General features: G+C 34.2%; 1 protein-coding gene across 1 annotated transcript in view; it reads right to left on the reverse strand.

Moving 5' to 3' along the window:
• BRWD3 (bromodomain and WD repeat domain containing 3) overlaps positions 1-15,979 on the reverse strand; it is a 137,196-nt gene that overhangs the window by 120,040 nt on the left and 1,177 nt on the right. Inside the window, exons 5-6 of the mRNA XM_058536252.1 lie at positions 3,055-3,205; positions 1,525-1,623 (exon numbers count right to left, since the gene is read on the reverse strand). Coding sequence (XP_058392235.1) covers positions 1,525-1,623; positions 3,055-3,205 — 250 coding nt within the window. The remainder of the gene's footprint in view (positions 1-1,524; positions 1,624-3,054; positions 3,206-15,979) is intronic.

The following is a 15,979-nucleotide window of genomic DNA, read 5'->3' on the forward strand; positions in this document are numbered from 1 at the left end:
TGATTGAATTATCTCTATACTAATAGCTCCTCCTCAAACAACATGGCAGATTTAAGAATGTGAAAGCATCAATGCCAGGGTCACTAAAATTCCTAAACAATTACTATAAGAATAACAAAGTGATTTAAGTGAGAATGTAAAGCATTTACTGTACTAAACGAGCAGAATTTGAATTTTTATGCATAGCTAAAAGAATTTTTAATAAGGGAAGGAAAGAAAGAATAAAGAAAGATTGAAAACCTAATACTCTAAAGGCTGCTCTTCAGTGCTTCACATGTGACCACTGAAGGAAATATAAAGCATTACAAATAATGTTGATTGTGTGGCTAAAAATATTCTATCTTTTGAACATAAATGCACGAATAATAAAAGCGACCTCAATTCAATTCAATAAACTAACTATGAATAAAGCTTTAAGGAAAAAGTGAACAATGGAAAATTCTGAAGGGTAAACAAACGACCTCTAAAAATAAACAAACAAGTGAAAAACGCCAAGTCCAATTAGACCTAACCCAGTGGTCTACTTTTCCCAGTAATATCTAGGCTATGGAAGAGTATTGTTAGCAATATACGGTAAAGTATCCAACTTACTTTAACAAGCCTTATGAATCTCTATCAATTTTACCTAAATATCCTTTAAAATTATTTCTAGGCTAAATTTATTTAACCTCTTAGGATAAATCAGTTCTCTAAGCTTATTATATAAAATAGTATTGCTTTAAAAAAAAAGAATTCTTACTTTTCTATTTGAATTTAAGGCATATTCTCTAGGCAATAGGCACTATATGAAATATTATAATTTTTTAGAAGAGTGAGAAAATAGGGAAGCAGAGTGGCAGTTACTCATCTAGATGCTTGGTTTTGTACATTCTTTGTAAAAGTTAACATTAGTATACATGGTTTTGTAGCTAGATCTCTTTGGGAACGACTACTAGCATTTCTTCATAATGGTCTGACCAGAGATGTCCCAGGAATAATCTGAATGGGACATGTGAATTTTAGTAAACTAGAAGTAGGAAAAGTGATTTTTTGTTTTAATAAAGACATGTAAAATTTATTACATCATTATAAGTTTGGCAAGCAGATATAAGCAGAATGTACTTTTGTTTCCTTCTGAAAGCGATCTTTACATAGTTCCCTGTAAGATTTTTGAGCTCAGCACATATATATGTAAATAGACATTCATATGGTTAAAAACACCTGTAGAATATTAAAAAAGAAATGCTTCTGCTAAGAAAAAAGAAAGAAAGGAAAAGAGAGAGAGACAGAGGGAAGGAGGGAAGGAGTAAGGAAGGAAGAAAGAAATGAAATAAGGAAAACAAAGTCACCTTTTATAAAACCATGATTATACTTGCTTAAAGTAAAAATGCTTTAAAAATCGGGACCAACCATGAAAACTCCCCAAGAATGTAAGCAGTTTGTTTATACTTGGAATTTAATTCTGGTACCTATTTTTGGCTTTATAATGAGTTCAGGAAGGAACAAATCAAGAATATGTTTATAACTCACATGGCCATTACTCACCCACATTTGGAGGTTTCACATAATTTACAGGTAGTTCTGGAGGTCTGCCTCTATGTAGAGCTGCAAAAGCAGACCCATTCCATAGTGTACTCTTACAGTCTATACAGAAAGATTCAAAAGTTAGTCAAGGAATAGAACAGCGTTTTTTGTTGTTTTTTTTAACTGTACCTCAGAGGCAAATGTCTATTTTTTATTTTATTTGTTGAAATACATTTTGAACTATTAAAAAACCACAATACAAAATAACACACACATGTTTAAACATGTTATAAACTATGTTATGACTGGTAAACACCAACACCTTAATATATCATCAGAATATTTTATTTCTGTGCTGATCTAGAACTAAAGCTTTTACTGTACACATATTTGATTCTTATGTAAATATGTCATGGATTAATAAGGTTTTAAGTTTACATTGGTCCTTCTTGATCTTTAGGCTTATGCATGTCTACTCATATAAAACTGTATAAGCAAAGATATGACTACAGCATATATAAGCCAGGTAAAATTCAAAAACATTTATACTTGGTATATGCTCATGCTATGGAGTGCCTGCCAGTTATGCCATTAACAGGTAACAACATTGCATATCAGATGATAACTGACTATAAATAGTTCGGTTTTTTGTCTAACTTTTATGTTTATGTCAAAAAATTCAAGCAAACACGAAACATTCCTAATAACACAATTTTGAAACAAAAATATTCTACTCCTCTCTTAAAAGCATCCAAATTAACTGAATTGAAGTATTTCCGTAAATTATAAAATGAGATGTTTAACAACTGGTATCATTTATTCAACTATTTATCTTTGTGAATTAGGATTTTTAAAAACATTATGATAATAAAATAAAACATAGAAATAAATTGGTTGCTAGACCTGAAGTATTATTCACTGAGGCAATCCTTAACACCTAACTTCACATTTTCATGTTCATAAAATACTACTTTATATGTTATACATATTAGGGTTCCGTGTAAAACTTTAGAGAAAATCTGTGAAAGACTGAAAAACAGTGGAGTAGGGAAACTGTAATTGAACAGTCACTGATGGGTTGATATTTTTCTCTAAACATTTTCAATTATAAAAAATTTTACATATCATAATTTTTATTTACCTGTTATGAAATATACAATGTGATTAGGATAATATCAAGACTCATAAAGATTAAGAACATTAAAATGTAATGAAAGAATATCTTAAGCATTTACACTATATTTATAGAGCAATGATCTTATGAGATCTCTGTTCCACAGGATTACAAAGAGATTTTTATATTCTTTACCTCTATGGTATCACTGTTTTACAGAAAATGGCTCCTTTTAGGCCTCTAAAAAATTACCTGTACACTAAGAAGATAAAAACAAGATTGGCAAGATAAGAAAAACTAGAAGAAAATCAATATTTAGAAAAGTATGGGAAGAAAAAAAAACAGAGGAAAAAAAAAAAAAAAAGTATGGGAACATTTACTTAACATAAAAATATGCTTCTCTCCACTCCCTCTTCTAAAGACTGTGAAAATCTTACCTTTGGCATCCCTTAACAGAGACTGCCGACCAACACCTAGTAATGTCTGCACCCCAGGAACACTCTGAGGGATCTCCTTATCTAGTAAGGGACCAATCCGCTCACAAATTTTAAGGAGGTAGTCTGGAGGAATGTGTGCATTGGCTGCCACCTAAAAAGCATAAATAAAACACAGGAAAACAAATTTAGTTTAAAGACATTAATCTATTCCATTACCAAACTGTTCCATCATGGAGCAAAGTATAATTTTAAAATATGGAATCAGGAAAATAACATTTTAAATATTTAATACTTAAACCAAACTTAAGAAACAGCTATAAAAATTAAGCACATTTAAATGACATAAGATTTAAATGACATGGCACTCTTACTTTTACATGCCTTGATTAAATCATTTGCTTAGCTGTTAATCTTATGAAATAAAAGTTATTACAAAACAGCAAAAGTGGGCTGGCCCTGTGGCTTAGCGGTTAAGTGCACGCGCTCCGCTGCTGGCGGCCCAGGTTCGGATCCCGGGCACGCACTGAGGAACCGCTTCTCTGGCCATGCTGAGGGCGTGTCCCACATACAGCAACTAGAAGGATGTGCAACCATGACATACAATTATCTACTGGGGCTTTGGGGGAAAATAAATAAATAAATTAATTAATTTAAAAAAAAAACAGCAAAAGTGAGTATGCCTAAAATTAAAGAAGTACAAAGATGATGGGTAAACTCTACCAGTATTCGATTTATTCAATAATGAACTGATCAAGAATCAGAGGATCTAGATTCTATATAAATGATAAGAATGCAAACAAAAAGTATTAACCAAACTCTCACCTAAATCCCTTTAGGATTAACAGGACACATTTACTTAATCAGGTAGAACCGTTTTTCCCAAAAGTTAACTAATTTCCAAAATAGTATCAAATTAATGATTTTATAAACAACTATGTACTCAAAATTCATTGCAACATTAACTGTTTTTTTTTTTTATTGGTTTATAACATTGTAAAAATTTCAGGTGTACATCATTGTACTTCTATTTCTGCATGGACTACATCATGTTCACCACCAAAATACTAATTACAACCCATCACCACACACATGTACCAAATTATCCCTTTCACCCTCCTCCCTCCCCCCTTCCCCTCTGGTAACCACCAATCCAATCTCTGTCCCTATGTGTTTGTTTATTGTTGTTATTATCTACTACTTAATGAAGGCAAACATTAACTGGTTTTAAAACACACAAGCGGGCCGGCCCCAAGGCTTAGCGGTTAAGTGTGCGCTCCACTCCTGGCGGCCTGGGTTCGGATCCCGGGCGCGCACCAACGCACCGCTTCTCCGGCCCTGCTGAGGCCACATCCCACATACAGCAACTAGAAGGATGTGCAACTATGACATACAACTATCTACTGGGGCTTTGGGGAGAAAAAAAGGAGGAGGATTGGCAATAGATGTTAGCTCAGGGCTGATCTTCCTCACAAAAAAAATAAATAAATAAAAATAATAAAACACAAGTAAATTTCTAAAGATGGTTAACATATGTAGATGGGGTGAGATAATAAAACAACAAAACAGTTTTTCATTTTTTATCTAAGCTAATGTTCAAGTCCCTGACGTGTTTCATAAACACCTAATTATTAAAACAGTATACAGAAAAAACTAGAATATTAAAAAATCCTTAGATATCTTTTTACATCCTTAGATGTTCTTTGACATCTACATTCTCATCTTGACATAAGGTCCTGAAATCAATCTATTTCTAGCTACAATGCCAATTTTTATATTTCATAAATATAAATTGTATATATATATGTATATACATATAGAGAGAGAGAGAAAGAGAGAGAGAAAAATATAAATATATACGTCTATCATCACATAGGATACATATCACCACCAGGTCAAGAACAATACAACACAAAAGAATAATTTTGTAAATCATTCCGAATGATCACCATGAGAAAAGAGACTATGTGTGTTCTCGATAAATATTTGTTTACTGAATCAATAGAAACCAAAATAAAGTCTATCTATAAGCAATATCATATGAATTTATAGAGGAAAAATCTTAGATTCTCATATTTGGGTTCCTTTTCTTGTTTTCTTAGGAAACACAGGTCGAAGAACTAAAATCCAACATGTATTCAGAATTCTGGGAATAAGTGATTCTATTGTGATTTTAAAAATTATTTCCTGCCAATTATCTTTTGTAAGTCCCTGCAAAAACCAATTTTAATCTACCAAAATAACTGGAGCCTGGGCAACTGTCATGATGCTCAGGAAGAATGGCAACTTAACCTGATTATTTTACATTTGCATGTACAAGGTTTAACTTCTGGATGGGGACAAAGGATCAAGCAAATTCTTTCAGTTATTTCTCACATCTCCAGTTTTGTCTTCCAGGCAATTAACTATATAGAACTATCTCTAAGTAAAATATACAGGTAATATTAAAGCCAAAGCAGCTGATGATTCAATCTAAAAACCATTTCTTGTTATCTGCAGATGCTAATATCCTAAAATACTAGTCTGTAATTCATTCCCTTCATATTAGGGCATTTCCTAAACATGCCCACAAGAACATACAGTTAGTATACCTAAAAATATGTATCCCAAAGAAAATACTTAAATACTGCATATTAACATCTATAATAGCTTATGCCTTTTCCCCCCCAACATTATGTCTTGGAAAAACTGGGCTTCTGATATCAGCCATTACTTTTCCATCAAGTAAATGCTATATGAAGCTTTTCATAGGATGGTAGTTGATGTCTTTACTGGCATTTACTTTTTTTTTTTTTTTTTTTTTTTTTTTTTTGTGAGGAGATCAGCCCTGAGCTAACATCCGCCAATCCTCCTCTTTTTTTTTTTGCTGAGGAAGACGGCCCTGGGCTAACATCGGTGCCTATCTTCCTCCACTTTATATGGGACGCTGCCACAGCATGGCTTACCAAGCAGTACTTCGGTGCGCGCCCGGGATCCGAACCAGCGAACCCCGGGCCGCCGCAGCGGAGCGCGCGCACTTAACCGCTTGCGCCACCGGGCCAGCCCCGCATTTACTTTTTCATCAATTTTTTCTTCATCCCATTACCATCTCAAGAGTTATTTACTGGGCCTGCCCCCTGGCTTAGCGGTTAAGTGCGCGCGCTCCGCTGCTGGCGGCCCGGGTTCGGATCCCGGGCGAGCACCGACGCACCGCTTCTCCGGCCATGCTGAGGCCGCGTCCCACATACAGCAACCAGAATGGATGTGCAGCTACGACATACAACTGTCTACCCGGGCTTTGGGAGAAAAATAAATAAATAAAATCTTAAAAAAAAAAAAAAGAGTTATTTACTTGTTACAAAAACCTAAGTAACTACCCTAGAAACTGCAATATATCTAGCAATATATAATCCAGAAAATGGGAGTTCTCTAATATGAATTTTTAGAATTACCCTCTTATAGAAAATCTGTCAGAATTATATCTTAAACTGACATCTTAAGCCCCCCACTACTTCATTTTATAGAAACAATGATGTTTGATCTTCAGCTAATTATATAAATTTTTTTATCAATTCCTCACTGATAATTTAAAAATACAAAATCCTTAATTAAGCAACTAAAACAAGGCTTATCTACTCCCAAATTCTCCCCTTGAAAATTTGTATTATAAACTATTAAATAAATCTCACAAGTTTCATTTTTATCCTATACAATAGAAAATTGCTCTATTTCTAAGTGGTCCCATTCAAAAAGTCCATTCCTCTAAAATCAATAAAAATTTGATTATAAAACAGTACTAGAGAAACACAAACTCTATCAACACAATCAACACGATAATAACAATTCATTTGAGTTTGAACCTGCTGGCTCCTCTTTTAAACTACGTTAACAGGCTTCCAGATTATATCAGCACAGTTCTTGCAATAATAATTTCTTCTAAATCAAACTTCAGGATTTATAAGTGGTAGTTAACATTTACTTCAATCCATTTGCTTTGATTAAAGTTGGAATTTTTTTAAAGGTGATCTTTTTAGGTATAAGAATTCTTATCTACTCTTAGGAATTATTATTATTTTTTAAGTTTTTAAAAATTCTATATTATAATTATGTATGAATATAATGTAATATATAATAAAATGTACTATTAAAAGTATATATTAAAAATATTCTATGAAATTTGTGGCTTAATAAGTCACTCTTTTCAATTAAAGCTCAAATATTCTTTTTTTTTTTTAATTTTACTTTTTTTTTTTCCCCCCAAAGCCCCAGTAGATAGTTGTATGTCATAGTTGCATATCCTTCTAGTTGCTGTGTGGGGCACGGCCTCAGCGTGGCCGGAGAAGCCGTGCGTCGGTGCGCACCCAGGATCCAAACCCGGGCCGCCAGCAGCGGAGCATGCACACTTAACCGCTAAGCCACGGGGCCGGCCCAAAAGCTCAAATATTCTAATTTCAGTTATTTAGCCATATTTCTCTTTCTGGAATATAATGCCAACAAGTAACACAATAAGTGCCTTGAGATCTGCAGAAGAAAAGCATTCTCTAAAAACAAAATTCAAGAGTATAAGATAAACGTCTGTATTATTCTGTAAAATAGCTCCAAAAATTTAAATTATAGAATCTTTGAAATGCAAGGATCCTTATACATCATCAACCTAACTCCACATTTTACAGTAGGAAAAACAGATCCAGAGAAGTGAAGTCCAATGGTCACAATGAAGGAATGGTCACAATGAATGAATCTGGGTCTCCCTGCCCACTGCTCTATTACTGTCTTATTAAGGCAGTTGAAAAATTATGAAGATAATTAACACAAAGACTGCAAAAAATTAAAATTATAAATTTGAATAAACTTAAAGAAATTAAATGAAACCTAGATTATAAACCTTCTTGATAGGGAGAATGACTGACCTAAAGAGCAAATCTAACAACTGAATTACCACGTTTCAGAATCATGGCAACTGAGAAGACCAGAGAGCTCACTGAGATGATCCTCCTCACCATAATTAGTTAAAAGGAGTCCAGCTGGGCACTGAATAAAATCTCAGGGGGCCAGGCCTATACCAAGAACTACATTTGAAATACTAATTTTCAGATGGCAATGATATCATTTTTACCTTGGCTTTTAGAAATAATAGGATCAGACAAGTAACTCTAAAAAACAAAACAGAGAATTGTTTGTGTGCTTTGTTTTCTAAGATCATGACTACACAGGTGAATTGAAGACTCAAACTGAGACCATATGCTGAAGAAGTACAATGCAACGTCTTATCTTAAAAAAAATTAAAAGGGCCGGCCCCGTGGCTTAGCGGTTGAGTGTGCGTGCTCCGCTGCTGGCGGCCCGGGTTCGGATCCTGGGCGCGCAACGACGCACCGCTTTTCTGGCCATGCTGAGGCCAAGTCCCACATACAGCAACTAGAAGAATGTGCAGCTATGACATACAACTATCTGCTGGGGCTTTGGGGGAAAAATAAATAAATAAATAAAATTATTAAAAATATATATATATAAAAAAATAATAATAATTAAAAAAAATTTTTTAGGGCGGAGATAGAAGTGCATACAGGGGCTGGCCCAGTGGCGTAGCGGTTAAGTGTGCGTGCTTCGCTCCTGGCAGCCCGGGGTTCGGATCCTGGGTGTGCAGAGATACACCACTTGTCAGGCCATGCTGTGGCAGTGTCCCATATAAAGTGGAGGAAGATGGGCACAGATGTTAGCCCAGGGCCAATCTTCCTCAGCAAAAAGAGGAGGATTGGCGTGGATGTTAGCTCAGGGATGATCTTCCTCAAAAAAAAAAAAAAGTGCATACGAAAAAACAGTCACATGATTTTTGATATTTAGGGGCAGAAAACAAAACAGATTTTGAAAAATATAGCAAGGCCTTAAATATATCGATATAAGTGTAGTATAGAGATAAGCGTGGTACTTGGAAGTCTGAGAGCCTGGATTATTCAGGCTCTGAAATTTATTAGCTGTTACTCCTTCTGGCAGTGTGATACAGTAGAAAGGACTTAGATTTAAATTTTTCCAGCATCCCCAGTTCCTACTTTCTTGACCTGAAAAGTTACTCACTCTTTGAGCCTGAGCTTCCTTATCCATAAAACAGGGAGTAATGATAACCAGCTCATAAGATCTGGTTAAAACAAAAACAAAATCATTCACTCTTGTATTGATTCATTCGTTCATTCAGACATTTAAAATAGAGGGATGCAATGGAAAGAAGATTAATCTGCTGCCCTAAGGGAACCCATAGTTCCAGTGGAGGAAATAAACTAGTACTAAATAGAAACAAATCAAAGCTATAAGTGCCCACAGGTTAGTACAGAGAGCTAAAGAAGCAAAGAAGTACAGCACCTAATTTGGCCTGGGGGTAGCGGTTCATGTCCATTTTCACACTTGAAGGCTAAGTAAAAGTTCACAAGACAGACGACAAAGGGAAGGGAGGGCATTCCAGGCAAAGAGAAAGGCACCCCCCCACTCAGTAAACACATTTTGCACAGTGACCAGCACATACTATCGGCTCAATGTTTAAGATGCTCCTCTACAACATTAAGTTAAAAAAAAAAAAACTCTATCCATAAAATCATCTGATTTAAGGGAAAAAAATACACATACTTCTACAAAAAAACAAGAATGGAAGAAAACAAAAATATTAATAATAGTTTATTTTCTTCTTGATACTTTTCAGTAAAATATAAATGTATGCAATAATCCGATATTATATCTTTATAATTTAAGTGTTGAGTTTTAATGTTTGCTGAATTTCAAGGAGGAGAGGGGAAAAAATGGGCAGAAAGGAAAAGAAAACAGGTAAGCTTTTCTGTTGTAGTGATACCACTGGTTAGCAGTGTGGGCTACAAAGTATCAAGACTTCCTATCACTTTCCTTTGAAAATGTTAATCATTGTTCACAGGATTTTTCCTTTTTTTAGGTTTAAGATTTCCTCAGAAACGAGCCAGCCAGAGCAACCCACATAGGCTCAAGTATTCTCTGGGTTACATTTCAAGAAAGCACTAAAAGTACTACAACCTTGAAGGCAGATGATATTAAGACAAGGACAAGAGACTCATCCACATCCTAGAAGTTTCTCAGTAGAGAAAGGTCCAATAAAAGAACTCAGTACCAGCTAGCAGATTAAATAAGCCTAAAAAATAAATGTCATGCAATGCTTCTAACAAGTTAAGAAAATTGAATAAATAATAACTGAGGACAAGTTAAATATAAAGCACCATGGTAAATAACAAAGGGCATGAGAAAACATATTCAAAAAGGTAACAAAGTACAAGAAATTAATTATCAATAATGTATAGAAAATAAACTCAGGATAAGAAGTTATCAATCAGAAGAGCTGAGGATCCTTGCAACAAGACATCAAAAAGACAACTCCCACTGCTTAAAAAAGTGAATACTATACCAGTATCATACAGAATTACTTTTTTGTAATTCATAAAAATGCAAATAACATTAAATATCTTTTGACATAATTATCATTTCTTGTTTGAGTTAACACAGATGCACTTCAAACACTCATTTTGGGTTCAATTCTGACACTCACTTTTTAAATACTCTTTTTTTAAAGGTACTGTATTATATGCCCCTTACCCTAAAAAAAATCTTAGGAAAATTAGGTGGTAATAATTAGCTAAGAAAATATAAATTCTGGGGTCATAGTTCTCCAGATTTCCAGGCTAACCATTCAACCTCTCTGTCCTATTTTTAAAATGTAGCAACCAATTCATATGCACAGACTTTCAATTAACAAAATGCATTCTTTCATATTTAACTCATTTGGTCCACAAAACAACTTTGTAAAACAGCTAGGGGTTTTTATTTTATAAATGAGGAAATTAAATCTCTGAGAGGTGAAGTAACTTGCCCAAGGTCACTCAGCAAGGAAAGACTATCTTCCAGACTAAATCTTACAGTCTTTTCTACTACCCACAAAATCATCCTATGTGAGAAATGTCAAACAAGGTCATCTCTAAAATATGACACACACATTAAATTGCCTTTAAATTACTATTCTGCTCCCTACCAAAAAAACTGTTTGTTAATTAATCAGTAATGAACATCAGTAAAACAAGAACACAAACACACAATTTAAACTAATATTCAAATTTGACAAAGGTGCTTTCAGTACAAAATTTTATAAGGAACATTAATCCAATCCAAATTCTCACTCCCTAACAGAAGCTCTCTTCACTTTCTTAATACCATCTCATTTGTACTCAGATACCAGTTTTCCTAGGACTAATGATAAATCTCTAAAAGGATTTTAGTCATTGAAAGTATGTTCCTAGAGCCCAAGGGCGAAAAAAAAAAGCCAAAGATCAATCCAGACAAATAGCTAAAGCCAACATATTACAGATAGCAAGAGCATACACGTGGCTCAAGCAAATCAGTAGTGAGGAGTATTAGTTTCCAGACATTGATTGCTCTCTGCCATAATATCTATCAGTTAGCATTATATCCACACTGGGGTTGAGCAGCACGTTCTTATTGGCCTCCCATGATGCATTCTGTTCTTCCTAACTACGGCTGTGTGTCCACATAGCAGTTAATAAATCACACATGCTTAGACTGCTTCCACACTTAGACATGCAATAACTATGCTACCCCTCTCAAAGATCATTCTACTGTTCTAATAGATAATTTAAGCCATTACTAGTAATTAGAGAACAACAGCTGGGTAAGGTAAGAAAAAATACAGGAATGTCTAGAATTCAAATACAGTGTTTTAAAGCAGTTGGTGAGCATCAAATGAGATAATGTGAAAACAATTTTAAACTCCAGTGTTATATGAAGATGCAAGTTCTTATAATGACATATATCATCCTAGAGGTATGTATTCTTTTTAAAGATAGTAGTGAACATACAATCTTGAAGAAAGTTTTTTTTTCAATAGCATAAAATTGTTTCAAGTCTTTTATATATAAAATGAAGGTAATATAATCTCCATCACTCCAAATGTAAGCGCTAATTGGTGTTTTCAATTCTATGGATGAAAAATGCTGAATAAATGTAAAAATATATACCATACCTAAAAATAATTATGACTTTGGTTCAGTCTTATGATAGGAGTCCCCTTAAAATGATTCAAAAATCTTAACACATGCCTTTAAAAAAAGTTTCCAAGTCACCATTTCAATATATAAAATTTGTATATTAACAAAAACTGTCAGGGCCAGCCCCGTGGCTTAGCGGTTAAGAGCGCGCACTCTGCTGCTGGCGGCCCGGGTTCGGATCCCGGGCGCGCACCGACACACCATTTCTCTGGCCATGCTGAGGCCGCGTCCCACATACAGCAACTAGAAGGATGTGCAACTATGACATACAACTATCTACTGGGGCTTTGGGGGAAAAGTAAATAAATAAAAAAAATTATAAACCAAAAAAAAAAAAAAACTGTCCATTTAAATACACACACAAACACATACACCCCTCATTACTATGTTTGTTGTCCCCAATAAAGCTCCAAGGAGGAAGCAATAAAATAGCCAACAATTCAACAGGGTCACCACAAGTGAAAAGACATCTGTAATTATTTAAATTATCTACCTTAAGATGAATTATAAGAAGTAAATCTAACTCTATTGTGTTGTAAATAACAGTCAAGCAGAAATAAAAATGCACAGATCACACTTCAAAAACAATCACCATAACTTCCAATTTCTCGCTATATCATTACTTAAAACTCTGAAAATTAATTTAGAATGTTTTAATTTTGAATGCCATATTGAAAAACCTTACAGTTCAACATAACTAACAAATATTTCATTTAAGGACTCACTTTTTTAAAGGCACTTCAAATCTAGAAATGTCAATCCTTGCCTTCCAGTAGCTTTAACAAAAAAGCACCTTTCCTTGTGTTCCAAATTACAAAACACTAAATCAGATTTAAGAAAGAAAAAAGGGGGATTTCTAGAATACATAATAGTAACAGTAATAATGAAGTGTTGAAGAACCAACTTATTATCTTAATATTCTTCTGGATAAATCAAGTTAAGCAGTACAGACAATTCAAGTGAAAGTATACATATGGACAGAAAGGCAGGATTTTTGTTTCAAATATGTAGTGTACACGGCTATGCAACCCCAAGTCAGTATTTTGATATCCTTGTTTATAGTCCTTCATCTCTTCATTATGCATTTGTATTCTTTGCTTTTTATAACCCAGTACATCTTAAATTTGAAGTGTTGCTATATAATTTAACATATCAGATTATACTACTTATTAATACTTTGCCCTAAATTTCAATTCAAAACATGAAGCTAAATCAAAGATACCATTGTATAACCATTGTTCTATTAGCACTTTAAAAAACACCTACCCCAAGGAAAAAAATCCGTCTTCTCCACAAAGAAGCCACTCAAAATCAGAGGTCAGATGTGAAATAATTTTAATCAACAATACAACTAATGAATCCAGCAATCTAACACGGCACACTCAGTTCTCAGCCACAAAACTTATTTTTCTTCTGTTCAAATTCTCACTCAGCCCTGCCCTATCCTCCCTTACAAAGAAATCTATAGGTAGAGAACAGACTTTTGACTTAAAATAAGACCATACTATCAAAATGTAATATCACTGGAAAAACTGGATCCCAGTGTGAAAAAATAACAATCTAAGTGTAAAATATAAAAATTAAATTAAAAACAAAAAACGATACACTATCTAAACTCTAGATAATGTTCAAACAGAAGAAATTCTATGTATATAAAAATTTTAAAATGTATAAGAAAATATAAAAACAAACAATAAATTAAAAGATAAAGGTGAAAATCAAGTACATGGAGGGATGTACAAATGGATTAACAAAAAAATAACTGGTTAAAGTTTAAGCCTCACTAATAATGGGGGAAAAAGCTAATCAAATCAACTAGGGGCTACTTTCACCTTTTAAAGCTACCAAAAGATTAAAAAATATTTAATAAAAAAACCTCAATCTAAGTACCTAGTGACATTACAAATTAGTACAATCTTCTGGAGAGCAATCTTACAATACATAACAAGAGCTATAAAAGTGATGAGACCCTTTGACCTGATAACTCCACTTTAGGAATATAGCCCAGGAAAATAACTCAAAAAAAAAAGGGAAAAAAGAAAAACTACGTAACTATGCAAAGATATTAGTGAAAAACTGGAAGTAATCCAAATGCTTAACTGGAAGTTGAGTTCAAACCATAGCAACTTAAATACAATTGAATTTTTTCTTACCATTAAAATAACAATGACTATTCAAATACAGATAAGTATTTGTAAAGGTGTTAAGAAAACAAAGTATAAAATGGACACTGATTACAATTACATAAATATGCCTTTACAATACAAGGAAGGGAAGTGTAACAAACTAGGTCTGGTTTTGTTTTTGGTTTTCCTATGTGTGTATGGTTAGAAAACTGTATTTTTATTATTTTGATTTCATTTACTTTTTATCATTGTCAAGTTAATTTACAAAAATTTTTTCCTTTTAAGTCTCCTTTTGCTACCTGCTTAAAATGGTCTGCTTAGAGACAAATGTAAACAAAAACATTTTCAACACACCTCAGTATAAAACTGTCTTCAAAACCTTATTAGTCATAAAGTGTTAAAACATATATTGGTAGGCACTGTCGTTTTTGCCCTCTTTTTGGCAGGACTTAGGTCCGACAAAAAGTCTGACTACAAACTAAATAAACTGGTAATACATGTGGTTTTTCAAAAATAATTTTTATCCATCCAAAAATTTTTTACCATTAATAATACATATGCTGGAGTTTCTCCTTATCACAATTATTATACCATTTTCTGTGATTTGCAAAAAATAAGAAAAAATTTAGTCTGTAAATTTGGTAATAATTAACGTGGCCTCATTATTGTAATTTAATACAAAGAGGAATATCAAATGAACAGCAAAGCAATTTAAATATTATCTTATTGCAAATAAATTTTAAATCACTTTATTTATATTTAGAATCTACCATACCCGTCCAACTTTCTTTAACTGGGTCCGATTTTCCTCCATTTGGATCTTATTTGAAGGGAAGATAGCTGAATTTAGATTTTAGTAACACCACCCCTTTCTCCTTTCATTTCCTTCCAATTCACTGTGCCAGTGGCTAACACAAGGGAACATCCTCCCAAAAATAAAAAGGATCACCTTTCTGTGGGTGTCAATGCTGAACAGAAGGTGCATTTACACTATAAATTATACTTGTAGGAGAAAGAACACAGTCAATCCCATGCCTTTGGTCCTTTACTAAAATATATTCTATTTTAAAATACAACTATTGTTGTCTCCTTGCAAAACCGTGCTTCATCAATTCTCAAAAAGGTCATAATCCATGGCTGTTATTTAGTGAAAACGTTATCTTCACAAATGCGATTTAATGATTTGATGAGCTATTTTCTAAAATCTGAGATATACAACGATTATGCTCTTATTGGGTAGTCGATTATCTAAATCCGGCAAATACTGGAATTCGCTTGATGCTCTCTATTATTTTTAATTGTGTGGTTCTTCTCAATCCTGGGTCGGTCAACTCCGCTCCTAAGCCCCCTCCCCCGTACGCCTCACCCCCCCCAACCCCCCCCCAACTAAGCCTGGCCTCAGTTCCCGTATTTCAAGCCAGGACCAACCAGAAACCAGTTTTCTTCCACTAATCCGGAACTCCAGGTTGTTACCAACGCTGTCATTGGCCAGCGTCAGTCCTTGGTACGTGCCCCAAGATAACCCCCTGGTTTCTCTCCCTTTTCCCCCTACAATGGGCCTTTCCCGATGTTTGTAACGTATTTATAATCCACAATACGGCATCTCTGATAACAAACTCACATTCTTCAAAGTTTTCGGTTGGAAACAAGCGAGGCCAAGGAGAGGGCAAGGTACCCTTTCTCCGACTCGCGGGAAGGGGGAAGGGGCTGTCGTTCTTCGGCTCAGCACCAAGCTCTACAGCCGTGTCGGCTGAGGGG

This window comes from Diceros bicornis, chromosome X (assembly GCF_020826845.1).
Source record: "Diceros bicornis minor isolate mBicDic1 chromosome X, mDicBic1.mat.cur, whole genome shotgun sequence".
In the NCBI taxonomy this organism is placed as follows: domain Eukaryota; kingdom Metazoa; phylum Chordata; class Mammalia; order Perissodactyla; family Rhinocerotidae; genus Diceros; species Diceros bicornis.